This window comes from Rattus norvegicus, chromosome 18 (assembly GCF_036323735.1).
Source record: "Rattus norvegicus strain BN/NHsdMcwi chromosome 18, GRCr8, whole genome shotgun sequence".
In the NCBI taxonomy this organism is placed as follows: Eukaryota; Metazoa; Chordata; class Mammalia; order Rodentia; family Muridae; genus Rattus; species Rattus norvegicus.
The window spans coordinates 1005042-1018986 of NC_086036.1; the positions used below are offsets into that span (position 1 = coordinate 1005042).

The window sequence follows — 13945 nt, forward strand, 5'->3', positions numbered from 1 at the left end:
TTAATAAATAGACTCCTAAGATGGCATGATTGGTGACTGTTAAAGGAACTTAGGAAGTCTCTTATCAAGGCCTCCTTTCGTGGTGTTAAAACAAAAGTCAACCTGATGGGGGTTGGGACGTGGTGGAACAAATTTTCCAGGAGTTGATGTTTTTGGAAAAATTAAAGCAAGCAAACGAACAAACAACAAAAAGCCATCTCTGGAATATCCTAAGTTTTAAAGTTGTAATCTTGTCTGCGTTCTGTAGGGACTGTGTCTGTCTGGTGGTGATCCAGGGTTCTTAGAGCGCTCTGCCATGCTTTTCAGCCAACACCAACTTTCACAGGCGATTACCAACTTGAACGTCCTCTATGCCCCCAGAGTTATTTGACAAAAGGATGGCTTTACCGTGGCCTCACTGCTCCCCAACTTTCTGCCCAACACTCTACAGATGGCCTGCGTTCTAGAAACAACCCTAGCAAGCAGCGCCTTCCGCGCACGCTGGGGGTGAAGCGCAGGTTTCCCAGGAGAGGAGTTCCACGTATTTCTCTAGAATGCAGATCAGGATGGAGGAAGAGGGACCCACGAGGGTGCGGGGCAGCCGCGGAGGGAGGGGAGAGCGGCCGAGGGCGGAGCGAAGGTTGCGGAGGGGCGTGGGCGCGGCTGGCCAGGCGGCCGGGGGGAGGGGCGCAAGGGGGAGCGGCGCCTCCCGCCCGGGGTGAGCAGCGCTCGGCGGCTCCGCGGCGGCAGAGTCCGGAGCGGGGTGCTAGGATTGGAACTCAGAAGGCTGCCATGGGCGTGCAGTGAGTAACACTGGTGCGACTTCTCCGGGCGGAGCGTGTCCTCGGTCACCATGAAAGGTAAGGCGGTTGCCGGTTTGGGGACTCATGGAAGGTCGGCGGAGGTGCAGCTCGGGAGCCCACGTCGCGGGCGGACTCGAGGGTCGCTGCGCCGCACAGCCAGAGCCCTGGAGTCTGGAGTTTGGAAGTGCTCAGGCGCTCTTCTTTTCATCGGTCTCCTCAGTCCTTTAGAAATACCAAGTCGTTGTTTAAGGATTTCAGTTTCCAACTTTGTAATTGAAAAAATATGCGGAGGAGAGTTAGGCATCATCATTCTTCCGAGTGGGTTGGTCGCTCTTGCCACTCTCCCGGGTCCTCTGCCCTCGCCCGATGACCCTTCTGTGGTCCCAGACGTCACACTGCCACAGGCCGACTGTTTTCCCGGGACTCGGGATGTCCTCGATGCGCGCGCGGCACATCTGGCAACGATTAGGTGCCCGCGGAGTTCAGCTGGCTAGGAAAGTCCGTTTGGCAACTCTCTCCATCGGATCCACTGACTGGAAAATAACTGCTCCCCGTTCCGCGTCCTTTCCCTGCGCCCGCCCAGGGCATAGTTGTCCCCACGTGTGCCCAGGGGGTGCCACAAATCTTGCTGATATTGGTCCCCTGGGTAGTGTCCTCCGCAGGCGGGTTTATTGAAGTGTCAGATTTTATCTTGCTTTTTAAAAGAATCTGGAGACAACGGCCGGGGTTGGGGGTAGGCGCAAACTTCAGTGCAGTGGAAACACGCGGATTTGTCAGCAGAACCTTGATTTATGTGGGAGATAAATAATTACAGTCGGACCATGGTGGTGATGGTGGGGCCGGGGGGTGGTCATTAAAGAATAGGCGGGAGTAGTGTTTACGCAAGGTTTGGGGCTGGGGAAAAACGTTTCATTCCCAGCGCGGTCCTGGGCTGAATGCGAAATGACTTCCGAGTTTCCAGCCGCTCCAGACTAGGCGATGCGATCACTAAGACTGAGGGGGGCGCCCTGGGAGTCCCAGAAACTTGGAAAGTAACTTCGCTCGTGAAGGATCGTGCTGAACTACGTGGAGATCCCGGTCCTGTGGAAGCAATCGCCTTCCAAAGGCGCTGCTGTGTCTACACTGGAGGGAACTCCGGGAACACGACTGTAAGCCAGGTGCTAAGAGGCTTGTCCCAAGGAAAGGATACTCAGATAGAGCAGGCCACGTCTTTCTGATTTTTAAAACGCTGTGACGTGCTTTCTCGCTCTGTTCCTTATTTACAACTTAGAAAACATGCTTGTTTCTTAGCTAGGGTTTCCCTAACTCCCAAAGCGGGATTTGAAATTAGGCCCTCTCCCACTAAACTACATCCGTTACTTCTCTCTGCCTTTTAGTTTAAAATAGAAAGATAGGGCTTCACTAAGTCATTCAAGTTGATCTAGAGCCTGCAAGCGCAGGCTGTGAACCTGAGAACCACCTGACTCAGCCTCCCGAGTAGCTGGAGCTTATGACTTATTGCCAGTGGTTAAGTCTAGCAGTTTCTCAATTCTTGGCAAGACAATTCCGCCCCCAACCCCACCTCAGGCGTCCCTGGGCTCCCATCAATTCCAGCTCTGGAATGCAAAATACAACTATAGGTTTTAGACGCGTTTTGGGTGAGACTGGGTAGCAAAATGGAAATTAATGATTTATCTTTTGTGCGCTGAGCCCATTAACCCTCATCATTTTCACCCTCTGTCAGGGAGACTGGATCCAGGAACTGGTGAATCTATATGTAGGCAAACTGAAGGCCTGTTTTGTTTTATTTAATTAGTTAATTAGAGAGGTTTTACTCTATAACCTAAGCTGGCTCCTAATCCTTTTAGCTCAACCTCTCTAGTGTTAAGATAACAGGTGTGTCACAAAACCCCCCTTGAAGACCTCATTTAATTAATAGCAACAGGGTCTCATGTAGGGTAGCCCAGGCTGCTGAACCTTTCAATCTGCCTAGCTTCACCTCCTGAATTCTGGAATTACTACAGGTGCTGTGTCTGAAACACTAAGCCCAGCTAAAATTTGACGTTTTACTTACTGTGTTGTTTTTAAGCAGTGCTGCCCAGTGTAATTATTCTGATAACTAGCCATAGGTAGTAATTAACCCAACAACAGGATCCCTGGGAAACTGATTATGCCATATGGTTCTTAATTCATTTAACTTCATTAGAATTTGACTTTTCTACTCTGGAGGTTCAGGCAGGAGAATTGGTAGGAATTGCAATGAATACTTTGCTGGTCAGGACTACACTTTTGTTTTTCATTTTAAAATTTCCTAAGTGAGGAGTGTAATATGATTATTAAATGTGGTCAGTCTTCTGTAGTCACTGCCTCTACAACTGAAGACTCAACTGAGGGTTGAAAATAATTGGAAAAAAAATGTTTGTGTTGAACAGATACAGACTTATCTTTTTTATTCCCTAAATGGCAGTGTAGCAACTATATATGCAATATTGATTTAGTATTAGACATTGTTAAGTCATTTAAAGCTGGTTTAAAGCATATGGAGGAAGTTATAGAAAGTACTATACCTAGTTTGTTTGCTTGTTTGTCCTCCCACATTCTAAATATGTTCTCTGTCATTGAGCCACAGTCATAGCCGGGAACCATTTTGTATGAGGAACATGAACACCCTGTAATTTGATGCTGTTTGGGGTTTGATTATTTGGAAACAATGCTGGCTGCTGAAGAAATCATCTTTAGCATTCTTTAATTAAACAAATTCTGATGACTGTCAAAATCAGAACGTCTCTTGATGAAGCAATCATTTTTAGGATATTCAGTTTTCTGATTCTGATGCTTAAACCTTGATCATAGCCTCTTCAGTAACTGCATTCTGTACTGTCCTGTCTGCTATGACTCAACTCCTATCTGTTGCGTTTAGTAAACATCTGTCTCTGCTCTTTTGCTTTCATTCCAGTAGTCTCAAGTGTCAAAAATAATGAAACCATTCTATATTTCCAGAAGAAAATCTCTTATTCCATGTTCAGCCAGTCTCCCAAACTGAATAAAATACAGGGTTTTTGTTTTTGTTTTAAGTTTGTTTCTAATTTCATTTTCAATAATCTCATGATTCCATAAATCTCATGATTTTGGTCACATTCTTCAAGGAAGGATTCTGACTACTTTGGAGTTAGATGTGTCTTTACTAAATCATATTCCTGGTTCTGAATGTTGAGAATATTGAAGTTTCAAAGCCAGCACCACATGAGATTACAGAGGTCATGATTCTCATCTGTCCCAAAGAAGTTGTATAGTCAGTCGAGTATTCAGGGGCTGGGGTGTAGCCTACCAGCAGAACCCTTGCTTAGAATGCCCTTTTAATCTCCTGCAAACAGACTTGGTATGTGATGGTTCCCAAGGTAGAAGTAGAAGGATTGGAGGTTTTGTTCACCCTGTGCTATGCAGGCAGTTTGAGGCCAGCTTGGGCTATTGAAAGCTTTTCACCAAAAGAGTAAAAAAACAGAAAGCAGCACAGTTTAGTTGCTGACTTCTGCATATAAACATTTGTGAGACACTGCTTGGCAATAATACTTTACCTGTGCACTGCTCATTGGTCTATTTCTGCCACCATCAGTTTTCTTCCACACTCAGTCAGCTTGCTTTCTTATTGAATCTCAAAGATTCTTGTGCTGAGTGGGATGAGCAAACCAGCCTATAAAGGTAAATTTCTTGTAATACAAGGCCTATGGACCCTGTTTTCTGCAGGAAAGTAGAAATGCAGTGAGACCTTTGCTAGTTGGGTATCCAAGCTGCCCTTCTTTTGCAGAGCTAATTTACAACATAATTATGCTTTTTGACTTTTCATTAATTTAGGGATACTTTGCATTCTTAAGCCAGGCTTTAATTATTGTTAAGTATAGATGTTCCCTGTGGTCTACCATACAATTTCCCATGATTTCCATGTTTTCCTTTGCCTCAGGCCCCCAGCACTTTGCCATGGTGGCTCATCACCAACATGGTGTGGCAGGAAAAGCAGGCAAATGGTAACTCTCCAGCTGGGCTACAACCAGGTGTCTAATTTTCTAATAAATGCCTATTCGCATTATAATATTATTTCTAAACTTCTGATGCCAGAGTACTTACACAGCCTTTAAAGTATTAGTTTTCAGGTGGGAAAACAGATCTTCAAGTTTAGTGACAGAAAAAGTATATTTGGCCTTGGGTAAACCTGGCACTGCAGATCATCCCTCTTGGAGGCAAATCTGACACAAGACTTGGAGGAAGGGGTAAGGTCCCTGGAAGCTCAGAGTGGTGACAAACCAGCTTTCCTGACAGGCATTGTGTGCATCACAAGGTACAGGCTATCTTAGCTTTCAGAGACTTGGCTGTGGCTACAATGTCCGAGGACAGGGAACAGTTAGATTGGAAAATAAATGCTAAGATATTTCTGGTGTACCAAGTAATATCTCCCAGTTGTCTGTCTGCTTCCCTCTCTCCCTCCCTCCCTTCTTCCCTTCCCTTCCCTTCCTTCCTTCCTTCCTTCCTTCCTTCCTTCCTTCCTTCCTTCCTTCCTTCCTTCTATCCTTCTTTCTTTTGGTTGGTTTTTTGGGGACAGGGTTTCTCTGTGTAGCATTAACTATCCTGGAACTTGCTCTGTAGACCAGACTGGGCTTGAGCCCAAGTGCTCAAAAGGACAAAGGCATGTGACACCACCACCTGGCCTTTATTTTTCCTGTTAGTAATATCTATTGTTTCTTGGGCTCCAACCGTGGCATCCATTGTTACTGATTGCAGGTTAATAACTATTCTCATTATTATTTCCAGACAGGCTTGGAGAGATTGCCCTTTCAGTTCAAGGGTCCCAAGTGGTCAGTGGGAATCAGTATTCAAACTTACAGTCTGAATGCAATCAGCAGTTTTCAAGATATGTTGGTCAGTTCTTTGTTTGTACTTTATGGATCTCAAGCATTGAACTCAGGTTGACAGGCTCGGTGGCCTTTACCCACTGAGCTATCTCAATGGCCCCTGAAAGGACAGATTTTAAAAGATGCTCAGGAGCAGTAGACATTCTGTTTAGAAATGGTTTCATTGGTTACTGCTGACCAAACAGTTTCTAATCACAACATCAACACAACACTTTCAGTAAAGCCTGGTTTCATTTCTACTTAAACAGGTGTCATTTGAAGAGCCAAAACCAATACAGTATATTGAAAAAATTCTGATTGCTTAAGGGACATTTTTAATTACATAGCAATGAAAGCCAAAGTAAGCAGAAATTTGTAATTCCATGTTTAAGATCTCAAGGGTACTGGGGACTCTTAACCCCAGAATTTATCATAAAAATATTTAATCACTACTCTTAATAATAGAATTGTGGTATTCAACATGGAGAGAGGTTTTAATTAAGCACACTTATTAGACTTGGTATTTTAAACATGGCTCCTATGTTTCCTAAATAGCTTGATTGTAATTAACTCAGTGTCTCAAGAAGCAATGTTCATCTCAGAGTCTGGCCCTTTGGCATGCTGTGTAAAAAATAGTTAGCATTTGGCTCTTTTGCAGTATGAACATTTCTTTGACCTTTTCTTAGGATGGTGCTGTTGGGAAACTGGCTGATGTTAATAAGCGATTTATTATTTGAAGGTTAAGACAACCAACTTGAAAGTAGATGATCCATGCTTTAAAAGGTTACCAACTCATGAAATATAATTACATTAAGCAGGCCAAATAATTGAACCTGGCAGTTTCTGCAGGGCCACAAGAGTGTGGACTAAGAAATAAGAGTGCCTGGTGAACACAAGAAAAGATATTTAACCATCTAGGGCCTTGGATTCTTTGTGAAATGAGAGCAGTAATTGCTGTCTATCCAAAAGAGTGTTTTTGAGGATGAAACACATCAGTTGTTTAGAATAAAGTCTAGTGTTCAGAACTCACTATTACAGTCACTGTGATAGAAGACTGTTTATTGTAATTTTCAGACAGTAATTCCTGGTTATGAAACCTTTATATTAACTTAATCAAGTGATACAGTTAGGACCTTGAAGGCAAGTCCTCAAAGTAATTTTTAAATTACGGATGTGTTGAAAGTGCCCTAGGGCAGGAGTGAGCTGTCTGTGGGAATCTGTGTTAATACTGTGCCTTGTTCAGATAGATGCTGTAGCTTTTTCCACTATCATTTTGTGATGGTATCAGAATCAGATCTACTCAAAATACAGAGTCACACAGGGAACTTGTCATTGGAGTAATGGTACAATTTTCCTCTTGATAAAATAGTGGTAGAAAATATATTAAATTTGCCCAAGAACGGGGGCTGGGGATTTAGCTCAGTGGTAGAGCGCTTACCTAAGAAGCGCAGGGCCCTGGGTTTGGTCCCCAGCTCTGGAAAAAAAAGAACCAAAAAAAAAAAAAATTGCCCAAGAACAAAAATTTCCCATGGGTCTGATAATAATGACAGAATATATTTTTTAAAAGTTTAAACAAGCTTTCTTTTCTCTTCCTTTCTTCCTTTCTTTCTTTCTTTCTTCCTTCCTTCCTTCCTTCCTTCCTTCCTTTCTTTCCTTTTTTCTTTCTTCCTTCCTTCCTTCTTCCCTCCCTCTTTCTTTCTTTCTTTCTTTCTTTCTTTCTTTCTTTCTTTCTTTCTTTCTTTCTCTCTTTCTTTCTTTTCTTTCCATGTGAGCATGCATGTGTACGTGCATGCATATAACACACAGGGCACACATGTCAAAAATCAGAGGGTGAAATGTAGGATTCAGTTCTCTCCTTCTACAATATGTGCAGAACTTAGTGAACCCAACAGTTGAACCTGACAATTTTAGGACTCAGGTTGTAATGCTCAGTGACAGGTGTCTTTATCCACTTAGTAGTTCCATCGTTCTGATGTCAGAATGTTTTTAATGGCATGTGTCTTAAATTCAGTGTCCAATTTTTTTCTGTTTCAGGTTTTTTGGTTTGATTTGGTTTTAGTTTTCTGAGAAGGTTTCTCTGTGTATCTCTGGCTATCCTGGAACTAGCTCTGTATACCAGCCTGACCTGGAATTCACAGAGATTTGCTTGCCACTGTCTCCTGAATGCAGGGATTAAATGTACCACCACCCAACTCTAGTGTCCAATTTTATTCCATCTGTCCTTGTTACTTTTATACTGCTGTATCAAAGCACCATGACCAAGGCAAGTGATGAAAGAAAGCTTTTACTTGAGGGGCAAAGTCTAGTAGATCATCTCTGGGTTCAAGGCCAGCCTAGTCTACAGACTGAGTTCCAAGACAGCCAGAACTACACAGAGACCGACTACCTGACTGAGTCAGCTACCCTGACTGAGAGGATGAGGAGTGGGAGGAGAAAGCAAGCAAAAAGTATTATATTGGGCTTATGGTTTCAGAGGGCTACAGTGCATGACCATCATGACCAAGCAAAAGCGTGGTAACAGGAACAGCTGAGAGCTGAGAGCTCCCATTTTGATTCACAAGTAGGAGGCAGAGAGAACACCAGGAATGGTAATAGGCTTTTGAAACCTCCCCAAGAGATACACCTCCTCCAATAAAGTCAAACCTCCTAATCCTTTCAAAACAGTTCAATAGCTAGAGACCAACTATTTAAATATATGAAGTTATGGGGGCCATTTTCATTCAAACTACCATACCTTCCCCAAATTGCTTCTGTTGGGTATTTTGTTACAGCAATAAAGATATGACCTCCAAGAAATCATAATCTCATCATGTATCAAAATAGATATAACTATGTCTAATAAGTTTGTAACCATACGACGTGTCTGTTTCATTAGCAGTGTCAATTATCCATTAAGATATCGTATTTCTATTTATTATTTATAATTGGGCTACCAAATCCTAACTGGTTTCCAATTTTTTTGTTTTTCCTGGTGGTACTTGGGATCATGCTGAGGAGCCTGAACTTGCTAGGCAAATGGTCTGCCATTGAGCTACACTGCTAGCTCCAATTGGGTTGTTTTGGGGTTGTTCGTTTTTTGGGGGGTTTTTGTTTTTTCGTTTTGTTTTCTTTTTTTGCCTGAACAAATATTCATATGTATTTTCAATTCAAGTCAATGTAGAAAAGTCATATAACATGAATGAAGCTTATCCCCAAAGAATTTGCAGGCAGGTGGGCAAGATTAAGACAGTGCATAAGCAACTACAATTATGTGTAGCAGGTGGAGCATGCCCTAGGTGAGGATTTGGTAATCAGGTTAGGGACGGGGATTTGGAGGAGAGATTTGAACTGATTGATAAAATACATTTAATTTACCCAAGAACAAAAGTTTCCCATGGGTCCAATGATGATGACAGAATGTATTTTTTTAAAAAACGTAAGCAAACTTTCTTTGTTCCCTTCCTTCCTTCCTTTCCTTCTTTCTATGTGAGTGTGCATCCATACATAGGTATAATACACAGGCTATGGTATGCATGTCAAAGTCTGAGGACAACTTTCCCCATGGCAGGGGACCTGAAAGGAAAAAAAAGCTGGGCATGGTAGCACACTTTTAATGCCAGCAGCTCTCTGTTAATTCAAGGCCATCTTGGTCTATCTATTGAGTTCCAGGATAGCTAGGATGACTTAGAAAGACCTTGCCTCAAAAAAAGAAGAGAAAGCACACTGTTGAGGGTCAGCTTCCATCTCTTGGTGTCTCCTGGCTAGTAACTGCTGAGTGACCATGCTTTCCCAACATGGCCGATGGTATCCTCAAACTATGACTCAAATAGACCCTTATGTAAACCTTTGACGAGAAAAGTGGCTAATACAATGTCATTGAGGAAAATATCTTCGAAGAAACACAGAAGATGAAATTGGGCTACTGTGATATCAAGTGTGATATTCTAGTCATAAGCAGATCAAATCCAAAGTTCTCCCAGGTCCTGGTGGTATGAGCATCTATCCCAACTACTAGGCTAAGGGAGGAGGATCACAAGTTCAAGGCCACCCTAGGCAACTTAGTGAAAGGGGGTCTGCCATCCCACTTGTAAAGTGCTTATCAAGCACATATATGCTCATAAGAGGAATTATGAGCACTTCCCCCCAAAAGTTTCACCAACCTTGGTAATTATTTCGAATATTGCTTTAAAGTAACTTAAAATAATATAAACTTTAATTTCAAAACAATAATAAATACTTTGGGCAAGAAGTACTCTTTACAAATAATTTTTGGGGAATTTCATGCATGAGCATTTATATAATTTCCATCTGCCCTCTCCCCTCTCCAACTTCTCCTACTTCCTCCTACTCTTTCTCAAATTCATAGCACTTTTTAAAATTATTGTTACACACAAACACACCATACACAATACTCCATTTAGTGTTGTTCATATTTCCATATGTGTTTAGGGCTGGCCACTGGGATTCAATAACTCATTCCTGGGGAAAATTGATTTTCCATTCTCAATAGCCATTGATTGCCTATAGCTCTTTAACTAGAGGTGAGGCCTTGTGAAATTTTTTCACATCTACATTGGCATGTCAGCTGATGGAGTCATTGTTCAGGTCTTGTTTAAGCAGCCATATTGATGAGATTTCATGGGTTCCACTTTCCTGTTGCATCTAGAAGAAACTGTCTCACAGCAGGCATCTTGGTCCCCTCCTCTTGTATTATGTTCCTAGATCTTTAGATGTAGAGCTGTACTATAAGGTAATAACTAGGGTTGGGCATCCCAGAGTCACTTATTTTCTGCATTTTGACCAATCATGGATCGCTATAATCGTCCCCATCACCACAAAAAGAAGCTTCTTCAAGGGAGCTGCAATTATAGTAGGTATAAGGAATATACATAGAACAGTTAGAAATTATATTGGTTTAGGAAAATGGTAGTAGTAAGTTCTCTCCTTCAGGGTCTTTGAAATTTTCATTCAGGTGTATTTGGTTATATTTATAGGACGAAGTATGAATTTCCTCCTATTGAAAGGACACTGAGTGGCTATTGGTTACCCACAAAAGTGCCACTATTGCACCATTGCAGATATCTTGCTGGACCAGTCTTTGTTGTTTTTTGTAGGCTGAACAGGGGCTGGGGCAACTGATTGCTTTTCTCTCTTGGTTGCTTATATAGCACTGTCAGATGCCATAGAAGTCAGGAATCTCTAGAGGAACAGAACTTCTAGAATGAATTTTCACTCATACACACACACACACACACACACACACACACACACACACACACATTATACACAGGCATATATGAGACTTATTAGAATAGCTTACAGGCTGTGGTCCAGCTAGTCCAACAATAGCTGTCTATCAATGAAAGGTTCAAAACTCGAGTAGTTCAGCCCATGAGGCTGAATGTTTCAGCTGGTCTTCAATATATGTCAGATTTCCAAAGAAGTTGGCTCTACCGGTGTAGAAATGGACTTTCCAGCAAGAGCTAGAATAAGCAGGCAAAGAGAATTAGCTTCCTTCTTCATGTCCATAATATATAAACTACAGAAGGTATGATCCATATTAAAGGTATATCTTCCCATCTCAAAAGATCCATATTAAAAGTGGGTCTTCCACATCAAATAACTTAAGAGAAACAAAATTCCTCATAGGTATACCCAGCTGCTTGTGTTTTAGTTAATTCCAGGTGTAGTCACTTGACAACCAAGAATAGCCATCATGGATACTATGTGAGCTAGTCCTCAGAGAAGAGGCTTCCAGGTTAGTTCTAGCTTTGTGTCTGAAGTGTGAAGTATCTTCAGCAATAGGGTCTTATCTTCAAATTCTTGGACACAGCCAAAGTCAGGAACAGTAGCCTATATCATTTGGGGAGTCTCCTGAACTCATTTGACCAACATGCAATAAGATACTTGGGAGCTAGTGGTCTATGGCCCCTGAGGAAGAGTATCATCCCCCATATAGTATGACTCCATGTATATATGTATGGGTGGGTGGATGTAGATACTCATATACATACATAGTACACATATACATATGATCACATACAGGCAAATGCATATATGTATTTTTAAACACATCCATGTATTTCAAACACGTATATGTATTTCTAAGCAGAGGATATATAGCTCAGAGGTAGAGTGCTTGTTCTAGGCTGAATCTTCAGTCCTGGGGAAAAGACAGAAGGAAAATCTCCTGAAATAATAATATAGCTTTTCAGCTTGTTTTGGGGGCTGAGAATCAAATCCAAGGCCTTATACATACTAAGCCTGTATTCTATTGCTGAGCCACACTCTCATCCCATATACCTTTGATTATTGCCAACTATCTCTTTTGTTGGTGGGCTTTTTAGTTGTGGATGGTTGGTTGGTTAGTTGGTTGGTTAGTTGGTTGGTTGGTTTTTGGAGGCAGGGTCTCCTGTCACTAAGAGTGGATATTAGAGATATGATATTATCACTATCTTTTATTTTCTCACTTTTTGCCCCTGAAAGGAGCAGCATTGCTTTCTCACAGCTCATAGTATGTAACTATGATGTGTGCCTGCTACTCAGGGCCAATTGCAGACAGTCTAGAACCTCTGAAACCCTAGACCTCTGCAGCTTGGAACTCTTACATAGACCAGGCTGGCCTTGAATTTACAGGGCTTTTCCTCCTTTGCTTTCTGAATATTGGGTATAAGTATATGTTACTCTCCTCTTCCTTCTCCTCCTCCTTTTTATCCTTCTTTATGTGTTTTAAGTTATGTGTTTGTATGTCCATGTGTGGGTTCGTGGTCATGAATGCAGTTCCTAGAGAGTCCAAAAGAAGGCATAAGATCCCCCATGCTGGAGTTACAGTCAGTTGTGACTCTTCTACTGTGAGTGCTGGAAAACAAATGCTTAGCTGAAAGGAGGATTCCACAGTCAACTTTTAAAAACACAGAGGGAGACAAAGTGAAACAGTCCTCTGTGTCCCACCTTTAGGCTTTCGGATCTACCAGGAGTCATTTTCCAAACTCCTTTCCCTCACAAAGAAAACATGGAAAACGACTGGTTTAAGACATTTCTGTACAAAGACTTGACTTAATAATTCTTATCAGAAGTTATTACGGAACTTTATGGGAATCTTCTCATCTTATAGAATTCTTTTGATGATCAGAGTTGGATGCAATAAACAAATGTTGGAAGAATGGTGAATCTTTCCTCTAGTACCTCACTGCATCCTCTAGCCCCTCACTGCTCCTTCAGCTCCTTACCACATCCTTCAGTCCCTCCCTGTGTCCTTCAGTCCCTCAACGATTCCTTCAGCTCCTCACTATTTCCTTCACAGTTCTGGGTGTTAAATTCAGATCTTCATGCTTGTAGGGCAAACACTTGGCCAACTGAGCTATCTCTTCAGCCTTGGAAACTGTACTCTAATTTTAACTTTGGGTTTTTCCCTAAGCTAACGAAATGCAGTACAGCCCATTGGGCAATGCTGGGCAGCAGCAGAAGCCCTATCATCACAAGGAAAATAATCAATATAGTGTACTGTAAGCTACTCATAGGTGCTGGGAATTAAACTCGGTCTTTCATATGAATACTAAGTGCTCTTAACTGCTGAACTATTTCTTAGCTGCCTACTATATTTTTGAGCTATGATTTTGGATTGCTTTCTTCTGACTATATCTAAAATAGGATATATTAAACCTATAATATGTTTAACACATGATAAACTTATTAGGATATATCCCTATTTGTACTAAATAGAGGAATGTGTATGTGATCAGGACCTTTGGTAATGGCATGGCCTGACACTATCTTTATAGTCCCTCCTCTCTCTAGACCCTTCTCTGGTAGAAACACAACAAGCAGCACATAGACCCTGGGTGAGGCATCTTGTCATGTCTGAGTTTAGGTGACTTGATGGCTCTTGGTAGGAAGAGCTGCCCCCATTCCGTGTTCCTGTGACCCTGCCAGGGCTAACACTGTGTGTTTTCTTCTGCAGACGACTTTGCAGAGGAAGAGGAGGTGCAGTCCTTCGGTTACAAGAGGTTTGGTGAGTCCTGACAAAGTTTGGTTCCTTCCCCTCACTCAGTCTAGGATGCAGTAACAGACTTTTACTGTGGTAACATAATGAGACTGACGCAAGTGAACATTTGGGACTTTAAAGTCCAATTGTAGTTCAAAATTGAGCTCCTATGTGACAGGTGGATGATTGTACAACTTTGAGGGTTTGTGTGGAACAAGACCCCATCCAAGCAAAGGGAAGTGATGTGATGTTTATGTGGCTGCTGAATACAGATTACAGATAGCTCAGCTGCCAAATACATTGGGAATAGGAAATCTGTGACCAGGAGGAGCAGAATA

At 42.1% G+C, this 13945-nt stretch overlaps 1 protein-coding gene across 1 annotated transcript in view; it reads left to right on the forward strand.

The window, feature by feature from the left end:
- The first annotated feature begins 745 nt into the window (after positions 1 to 745).
- Colec12 (collectin sub-family member 12) overlaps positions 746 to 13945 on the forward strand; it is a 187669-nt gene continuing 174469 nt past the window's right edge. Inside the window, exons 1-2 of the mRNA NM_001025721.1 lie at positions 746 to 839; positions 13584 to 13634. Of these exons, the coding sequence (NP_001020892.1) occupies positions 833 to 839; positions 13584 to 13634 (58 nt within the window). The 5' untranslated portion in view covers positions 746 to 832. The remainder of the gene's footprint in view (positions 840 to 13583; positions 13635 to 13945) is intronic.